The sequence below is a fragment of the Ahaetulla prasina genome, chromosome 1 (assembly GCF_028640845.1).
Source record: "Ahaetulla prasina isolate Xishuangbanna chromosome 1, ASM2864084v1, whole genome shotgun sequence".
NCBI classification, from domain to species: Eukaryota; Metazoa; Chordata; class Lepidosauria; order Squamata; family Colubridae; genus Ahaetulla; species Ahaetulla prasina.
Window position 1 is genome coordinate 247,118,406 of NC_080539.1, and position 10,101 is coordinate 247,128,506.

The 10,101-nt window shown below is 39.3% G+C and overlaps 1 protein-coding gene across 10 annotated transcripts in view; it reads left to right on the plus strand.

Moving 5' to 3' along the window:
- Positions 1–9,583, plus strand: part of SEMA5B (semaphorin 5B) — a 578,355-nt gene extending 568,772 nt beyond the window's left edge. For all 10 annotated transcript variants that reach the window (XM_058195316.1, XM_058195280.1, XM_058195269.1 and 7 more), the window contains one exon: positions 4,813–9,583. In XM_058195316.1, the coding sequence (XP_058051299.1) occupies positions 4,813–4,968 (156 nt within the window). In that variant the 3' untranslated portion in view covers positions 4,969–9,583. The remainder of the gene's footprint in view (positions 1–4,812) is intronic.
- Positions 9,584–10,101: the final 518 nt, after the last annotated feature.

Here is a 10,101-nt window from a genome sequence, read left to right on the forward strand (position 1 = left end):
TGTTATAAAATTTATCAGCTGCCCATTTTACCATAGGGCAGCTTGCAGTCCTAAAAATGTTTCTGAACACACACACATATATATATAAACCTAAATAAAATAAACATTAAAATCTAAGGACACATGGGGGGTGGGGGGGGATCAATTGTTACTCAATCAACCATCTCCCCTGTACTGTTATCCCATTGGGGGCCCAAACCAGTTGGCAGATGTCTTTAGGCCCTTATGAAAGGATTGGAGAATTGGGGGCCAACCTCACATTGGAGGGGCAAGATAATCCATAGTGGCTGACCAATTTTAGTTTTAAAAAATACCAAATTGTTCTTAATAGAATCTGAATCTCCACTAAGAATGTTCCGAATGCTGAAACCCCAGCAGGATCAACCGGATCTATGCTGATTGCTCCATTTGAGGTTCAAGCTCTGCCATTGCCAATTAAAATCTTTCATGGTTTGCAGGTTTAGACAAATGTCATTTCTGAAACATTGGAAAACAGGCCACATGAAGTAAATTGTAGTAGGCTAAGGGGACCACATTACTGAGAGCACAAGACACTTGAAGTCTTCCCTCCACCCAAGGTCCATCTAATCCATAATGTCTGTCTAACCATAGTTAGTCCTAGGTTCCCAAGAAGACTCAAACAAATAACTTCCTTTCAAAACATCCTACTGTCAATTCAACACATGCACACACACACACATACGTGCATTGAGCATGCACAACAGCCATTTCATGGGGCGAGATGGACTATTTTGATCATGTTGGAAATGCTTTGAAGTAGCATGTTACACAGTCAAAATAGTTCTGATGCACCCAGGGGTATTTCAAATTTGAAAAATTTTGCACTCTCATAATTCTGTCTCTGTTTTCATTACCTAAAATGGCTATGCGGAATAACTGAAACAGAGATAAAATATCGAAAGGATCTCAGAAGATTAATGACTCTTAAACCTGAGTCATTGGGCTTAGGTCTTGTATTTAGTGTTTGAGGCAATCTTACTTTGAGCATCGGTTTGCTGGAAAACATTAAATGGAGGGTGCATTTTTTCACATCCAAAATGTTGGCTTTCCACACTCTTAAGATGAAGGAAAAGGTTGACTTTCTGCGTGATCAGCACAATTGTAAAGTGCTCTCGAGGCAGTTAAATATGTATTAGCCAAATTTGAAATATTCAGTGCAAGTACTTTTTCACACACCATATAATTTAGTCATGGTTGCTGGTTTATAGGTGGTATAAAAAAAGGGAGCAGGCAATGGATACATCAGTGTTAAAAAGAAAATCACACCCATTAGTGCTGGCCGTATAGGAAACATTCTTGGAATTGCTCAGAAGGTATAAAGGAAAGATTAATCATTCTCCAGGTCTTTTAATGAGATTGGCCAAAGAGAGAAACAATTCAATTAAGAAGAATTTAAGGAAGACAGTAGTCACTTCCAAGCTTTAGGGATGCCCCTGGTGCTAGCCATATATTTAGGGGGGAGGGGAGCTGAGCTTAGAAATGAAAGGATGAAGATGATTGAGTTTAAAAAATTGCAATCTGGGACAACTTAAGTGTAGGAAATGTTAGCAACTCTGAATCAAGCAAGATTAAGCAGAAGAAAGGCTTGTCTGTCAATGAAAACCAGACTTATGACATTCATAGAAATGACATCCTTAGGCATAGGAGGAATGTTGATGTCTCTGTAAGGTAGCCTTCCCATCATTAACAATATGGGACCTGTTTTCATCTGGTTAGCACAGTATGAACCTTAGCCCCTCATACGCCAATGAGAGACATTTTGCTGTAGGCAAATATCAGTGTCATGGACCAAAAAAACATCCTCTTGTTTTGTTTTGTTTCTTTATTTCTATTTGGGAGGAAATTGAAATCTTAGGGAGAAGAAAATCAGTGGATTTTTCCGCTGGGAAATGAGAATAGAAGGAGAATGTGATGTCGCTTGACAATGTCTTGTTCCTGACAGGTAGTCATTTTGCTGCTCGCAAAAGTAATATTTATTTCACCTCATTTTGCGTTGTAGCGATACCAAAGCAGGTTTTCCATTTCCAGAAGTATGTGACTGAATTGGGCACGTATTTGTAGATATTTGTTTTGCCCTTCCAAATCACACTTTCCTATCTTTTAGCTTGCTCTTTCCATTATCACTGCCTTTTCTTTTCCTGCTTCCTTTATGCCTATTTGTGGGGTAGTAGAAAAAGGAGCCATCTTTCGGCAGGAAGCCCAGATGATCCATGAAAGGCATCAAGAGGGAGATTGTCCCCGATTCGACCACTAGTCCAAAGCCGATGAATTGCAGCAGTTTGGAAAGCTAGCATTGGTTTCTCTTTGACGCCATTTTTGCACCACCCTCTAAGCAATCCAGACTGTTTTGCTGCTCGTGAGTTGCATATGGAGCAAAGGATTGCCCCCCACATCCAATTTAGAAAGCGTTGACAGATAAAATGGCAAAGCAGATGTTGTCAAGGGACAGAAGCTGATCTGAAAAGGAAAGGGTTTGGTGACAGGTTGAAAAGGCTCTGGGGGACAAAAGCTGCATTCTGTCTATGCTCTCATCTTGCAATGCTAAATATCCCTTCCAGGGGCTTTTGATTTATATCACGTCAGCGAGGGAGGGAAAGCAAGGAGTTAGCAGTACAGCCATTAGTGCCTTCCCCCAACCCCCTTTTAATTCATTGAGCGATCAGCCATGCTAGGAAGGTGTGGTCTCCGTGCAATGAAATTACTCTGGCAGAGCAGTGATACATCTTGCAGAGGTGTCATTAGCCTTATGGCAGGAGCGGCAAGCCCGGTAAACTTGTCACATTTTTTAATATCAGCGGATGCTGCTACTTAAGGGTTTGAGTGTATGGTTGTCTCATGCTCTGCAGAATAATAGCGAGCAACCTTTCACTGGTTTCAGCCACTTTATTGATTGATAGAAGATCTGCTATGAAGTGTGGGCTTATAGCCACTTGCTATGAGGGGTGGGGAGGAGGAGGAGGAGGTGGTGGTATAAGTAGCAGAATAAAATGGGAAATGTGATAAATGAACCCTCTGTAGCTTACCATGCCTATCTTTGACGTCATGTATAAGATTGTCCACAAGTGGCCTCCAAATTCTAAATAGGCTTGTGTACCCAAAATATTTCCCGATTTCTCATCAACACCGAAATGGCTCTTACACCCAGATTTGGTGTTCTGTTGTACTATCTGAACAGAGATAGAGTTAAGCACAAGAGGCAGTAAAGAGTAACTAGGCTAATTGGAAAGCTTGGGCCGTTGCCATTGGATGGTTTAAGGACAGGTGTGTTCCTGCCACAGTAGGATTATAAATAGAAGATTATAATTTGGCTTCTGAGCTAGAATTTTCTGAAAATTTCTCTAAACTTGGAAGAGTATCTGGTCCATAGTTTAGATAAAGTTTGGCCTATTTCCAACTAATCCTAAATTTTGTTATTCCACCCATAATGTCTCTCCATAAGTGTAATTCAGTACTGTTTAAACTTTCTAATTTCTACTTGTTTTATATTTAGCAATGTTAAAAAATAACCTTGGGTTTAAATTTTGTCCTTTATTATACTATTCTTACTGTCAAGTACTGTTTGGGATGAAAAATTAATTGCCCGTGTGTTTTTCTGAAGGAAAGAGGTAAAATGAGGACCCAGATTGTTGGGGGCAATAAGTTGACTTTGTATATAAATATACAAATAGGATGAAGACTATTGCTTAACACAGTGTAAGCCGCCCTGAGTCTTCGGAGAAGGGCGGGATATAAATTCAAATTTAAAAAAAAGAGAATAGTAATGTGTATTAAGGAGAGAGCAGTTGAGAAACCAACTGAGAGCAGCCCTCCTGGAATTAGATGACCCAGGAATTGAAGAAGGGGAGGTTATAGACCATGGGGCGGAGGCGGCTGCCGACCCAGAGTTCTGAGATCCAAAACTAGGAAGTGACAAAGATATTTGGTATTGTGTTGGTTTTCCTTATTCTCTTCTGTATGATATTCTGTTTATTCTTGACCCTTCTTTATTGCGTATGTAAGATTTGTAAACTTAGCTACTTCGTGTCACCTGCTTGCCATATGGCTGTTGTATGTGATTAAAATTTGAGCAAAATTCTTATCTTGTATAAGAAAAATGAAAATTTACCATACCTGATATGTATTTGTATAAACCTTTTTTGACCAATAAAAACTTTTTTGAAAAAAAAAAAAAAAAAAAAAGAGAAACCAACTGAGAGCTAGATTTAGAAATTGGAGTACAACTGCCCAATTTTTCTGTTTATCTTCCAACAGTTTACAAAGTGATGATAGAGAATCAGCTTCCAAATACAAAAGCATCTGTGGGTCTTGGTTTTTTAAAAGTGGTAGCAGTGGTGGGTTGTTACTGGTTCTCCCTGGTTCGTGAGAGCCGGTAGTGGAAATCTTGATATGAGAGCGAACCGGTTCACTCATAACTGACGTTGGGCCCTCCCGCCTGCCCCCCACTATACCTACCTTTATTTTTTTGTTTTTAGCTCAGCTGTAAATCGTGGCAGAGTGGAATGCCATGCCTCAGCTGTTTTTTATTCAATGCGCTTGCGTGTAATGCAACTTTGCGCGATAGCGCGCAAAGCGCATACACGATGCGAATCAGTGGCAAAACTGAGTGGAGGGCTCAATTTCTTCAGAGCCACAGGCATTGTATCCCAAGCAACTAAAAGTTTGTACAGAGAAGCAGAGCTTAGCCAGAGGGAAATTTGTAAGTGGTACTAGAAAACAGAAGAGACAAGCATTGTAATATAGAGAAAAGTAGGATGAAACTAGATCTAAAATTATTTTGTTCTTCTTTTACAGACACTGAACAAGAACAATTTAATACCGGATGACAGAACCAACTTCTATCCTTTGCAACAAACAAATGTGTACACAACTACCTATTATCCCAGTACACTGAATAAATACGACTACAGGCCCGAGGCCTCTCCTGGAAGGACCTTTACTAATAGCTGATGACGATCTGCCTAAGAACTGGATTACTTCCTATATGATTTTTATTTTTAAAATTGAGTTTATGGACCAAATATTGGCCCAATCTATAGATGTAAATATTATAAGTGGGCCTTTTATTTTCTCTCTTATCGGTGGTCTTACTTTCAAGTAGCACATCTCCTTAAGTGGATCTTCTGCTTATGGATAATGGGTGGTCTAGGATATTTGAGGAGTGTTCAGCTAGAGATAGCAGATCCTGTTATGGATATCACAATTTGAGTTGTCCCTCCGGTGTCTGATACCAAGATAATCCTGGAACCAGCCCTAATGTGCTAAGTTTGTGTGGAATGATATGACTACCCAGTACAACTTCAGAAGTTCTGTGGACATTGGAAGAGAAATCCTAGCAAAGCGCTGAGACTTATTCTTCAAATGCCTACAGGTTAATAGTATTAGGAACATCATCCATCAGACAGACTTGTGGAACACCATAGTTTGGCTTTTAAGCTTCAAGATCATCAGCATTTTCTGTGACATGGCGAAATATATGCAAGCAACCTTTAATGGGAAAAATCCTGTCAGATTTATAAAGCAAATGAGATAACTTCACACAAGAGAAATGTTTTGAAACATTTCTAAGGCAAAGTGGTAAGACTTTTAAGTTTGGATACATGAAGCATGGGCTTTGGATACACAAAAGATGGTTGATTCTCCTGGACAATATGAAGAGAATGAAACAAGAGCCATGGAAGATTCTGATAGAAACTTTCCTCTTCTTGCTTTGATTCCAGGAGATTCTTTAGACACCGTTGGACTGATGGCCCTCTGCCCTTGTTGAAATTACCAAGCTTTGTGCTAATGCTGATTTTATTTTTTATAATTTTTTATTCACTTGAACAAAGAAAAGAATATTGATTTCAGTATGTCTCTAAAGAATGTCTCTATAGTGTAGCCTAACCCAGAAAGCCTACGGCAAATTCCTTTAGTGTCTTCCAGCCAAGAAAGAAATACAGTGTACATCAGTAGCTGCCATTGTTCACTAGTATTGGAGCAAGAAAGATAATTATTCTGCTCCAATTAAAATAAACTGGGGTCTGTAGCATTTTGAAATAATCCAGCCCAGCCTTCAAAGGTTATCTTTTATGCTGCGTTAGACCAATGCGTCTAGTTATGTCAGTTAGGACTAGATGAGTCTCTTGTTAATGATACCTTCTAATCATCTAATGTATAAACTCTTGGTGCTAAGCAGTGAAGATGGCCGCAATATATATAGTATGTGATAAGAATGTAAGCCGGTTCCTACATGAATTCTGATCTGTTTGCTGTTGCTGGGTTGTCTGTGCTTTAAGCCATTGGTTTCCAACTCAGGTTGACTAGCATTGAACACCGAATGGGCAGCTGCTGGTAGTACCTTCATAATTATCTATTGGAAGAATTGTCTGAGAGGTGGCACAGTCCAGACCCTACATCCAAGCAAGAAACCCAGACTAAAATGACTCAGGATGCTGTTTTAAAGTGAGAAAATGATCCAGGGCTGATACCAGCGTCTCATTCTACCTTACAGAATCAGAAGTCATAAAATAAGCGTTAGTGCCTAAGCTATGAAAAACCCTGGCTGAGTGCATGGGACAGATACGATTTAGTGATTTAGATAGGATGTCCTCTATGGATCTTTCTGTTGGCTGATGAAAGAGAGAGTGATTGGGCAGTCAAATTGCTACAGGCTCCTAACCCAAGCTAGACCCTTGTAGGAAGGTGTGTCAAGTTCCTGTGAGAGCAAGCTGTGTAAATTTCACCAGCAGAAGCTGCTGCTTGTGCAGATCTGTAATAATTGGGATACTTGTTATTAACTAATTAACACTTGAGGTCTGTAAGAAATTGTTGGATCAAGGCCAGAGTGAAGCATTGTTTCAGACCGAGTTCCATGTTTTGCAAGAATTCATTTTGCAGCGGTAACTGCAAATTAAGTATTCATTATCCTCTTGTTTTGCTTGATTTTTTTTAAAAAAATTTAAATTTTATATTTTGCCATGAGGGGATCCAGGTGGATTTTTTTCAGTGACTTAAATAGTGGATTTTCATTCCTCTTACATATTTTTTTTCTTCAGACATCAGAAATCATGACATGTTTCAGGGCAGGGATATTTTTATGTACTCTATTGCAATTCTTTCTTCCCAGGGACCCAAATGTGAAAAATGATAGGCTTTCAAAAATAAGAACAACCATTCTTAAATCAGTTGCATATTGCTCCCGAAAAGAAGAAAATCGAGGGCAGCAGTGAGGGAAAAGTAATCAGAGCTATTACCACGCAGTGTCTGCTTGAGCATGGCATTTTTTCTAGCCCGCGTTAATGTTCCCTAATTCACAGGGAACGCTATTGACGCGAACATTCTTCTGTCTCCAATGCCTTTATGCTTTAGGCACAGGCTGCTGGCGTTTCTTGGTGAGCCGTCCTTCCCACTGTGGAGGGATTGTCTAAATGCTTGCTTTTCCATGTGCTGACTGCAATACCAGCGCAATGGGAATTTCATGCACTTTGCAAACAACGTTCTCCCCGAAAGAAACAAGGCTCCGATCCCTCTGTGGGACAACTAGATTGTCTTGCCTTTGATGTGGCAACAGCTCCATGTGTGTTGAGGTGTACTTCAGTCTTTTGCTGTGTGAGAAGAAAAACAACAACCTCAGAGCATTCCCACGCTGACCAGATCATTCTTCAGTGCTGCTCAGAAAGCTGCTTTGGAATCTCAAGCCAGTATATGCAACACCAGGGTGGGGGGCGGCGGGAGGGATAATGAAATTGAATTTTAAATTACATTAAACACAAGCTTCTGGGAACTGGGTCTTAATATTCTTATGGTCAGGCATCAAGGAGTTGTTCGCAAAAGTCTACTATTAAAAAAGCACTAGAATGAAAGCCAAATGGATTGAAGCCTTTCGATTTCTTACACTTGATAATTCCGGCCACCTATTTGGGTGACTTTAGGTGGCATCTGCAAAATCTAACCAAGCAGCTGTGAAAACTAGTTACTAAAGCTAGTTATAACCAATAGTTATTTCAAAGGGCTGTACGGAGTCCGAGTAAATGGCTGAAGGGAGCACCGCAGCCATTCAGGTGTTTAGAAGTGAGATTTGAAACTTTTCATTAACTCTGATCTTTGCTTAATAGTTTGTTTCCTTCATTAGAGAGGATTGGAAGAGGGAGTGAGTTTTTCATATTTGGATAGGACAGTCTATTAACACCTTTCTTTTTCATAATTAACTTCTGTGATCTTTTGGGTGTGAGAAATTATTGCTATACGTGTTTCATTATGGATCATTATCTTATTACATTAGCTTTTAATAGATACGGTTTTTAGAGATTTGGCAATTTGCTATTACACAATGTGGTTCAGCAATTCCTTACTGGCAGCTCTAAAAACTTTCTTCCCAGAAGAGCTGATTCATCTAAATGGAACTGACAGCTCCTGCTGCTGCCAACCTTCCAAGGAAGCCATATTGATGAGAATGTGAAGTACCCATCTTGGAAAACCTTCCAGGTTCTGAATTGGAGCCAAAGGGTCCAGTGAGTCAAAGGAGGAAGAGCTGATCAGCCTGTTACAAGATTGTCCTTCAACAGTTTCTCTGTGTTCCTGTGATTTTCTTCAGTGTTGTCTTCTTCCATCACGATAGGAATACAGAGCATGTTTACACTGATAAAGCAACCAAGCTTCATCACAACTCTATGCCAACCATGTACTTACTCTGCTGTCTATTTCTGCCAGGGCACCAAAATGCAATGTGGGTCATTTGTGTTGTCTCTTCTCTAACTCGAGGAAATACGGTCTCCTTTGCTGAACTGTCGTGATGTCATCTTGAACTGCCTGCTGGTCTAGAGACTGTTCCGGAGCTTGATCCTGAATTGACTGCTGGGAGTTCATTTGATGCGTATTGGTCTTAAATAAAGATGCCTACAATCACGGTATTAAGAAAAACGTGGAGAAGAAAATGTCATTCCAAGGGAGAATGCGTATTTCTATGACTCACCCACATCTGAGATACACATGTATACCTATTGCCTTATTATTTTTTTTAGAGAATGATACATTAAATTAAGATCTATATAAGAAGGTGAGAATGATTTGAATTCTTTTCAAAGCATAATTTAGGACTATAATTTCCTAGCATTATGAAATCTATTGTGACAAAAAGATCATTCAGAGTTTAATCTGTGTAATCATTACTCACACTGAATGTGAAATTTTCTTACCCATGCAAACTATAAATGCCATGAAATCCTCTTATTCAAACACTGGTAAATATATTGTTATATATTTATAACAGAAATGTTATATATTTACTGCTGAATGTCTAAAAATAAATTTAGAATAAAATGAAAAAGAAAAAACAGAAAATGGCAGTGCTAGAATTTCCTGATAGCGTTAAAGGAAATCCTCCCCCAGCAGATTTTAACAAAAACTTGATTTTTCATAGATCAATGATTTTTTTCATTGTTTAATGAAAATTGAAAAGTTGACTTTTTAACTAGAAATGTTCATCTTTCCCTGAAAAAAAAAATCCATTCCTGTTCAGAATGGCAAAGTAAACAATGTTTGTATTTGCTCATACTTTATGAATAAACAGCCCAAATTGACTTAGTACTTTGTTGCAATTTTCTTAATTATCAATAAATAGATGTGAAGCTAGAACTACAAAGTTAACCGTTCAAGCTTCTTTTCAGTTTTGTTTTTGTTGTTTTGTCGCAGAGAGCTATGGCGTTTTGCAATCTCATTTGACATGCAAAGTTGACCTAGAAGAGTCAAATCATGACATTAGTTGGGGGATCATTTTCTTTGGTTTGCGGTTCAGAACTACACAGATGCAGCCATTCAATGCTGCCTGTTGGAAGATGATTCCTGCCTATGTGTATTCGACAATGAGTGGGGTATGAGTGTGCAGTGAAAGCCTGTTTGGTGTGATGGTTAAGGCACCAGATTAGAAACCAGAAGGCCATGAGTTCTAGTCTTTCCTTAGATCAGAGGTGTCAAACTGGTGGCCTGCAGGCTGGATGAGTCACACATAGGCCATGCACACCCCAGCTCTGTGAAGGGAAAAAACATTGCAAAATGGCACTTGACAGCAACATGACGCCGCAAGTTTGGCACCCATGCCTTAGA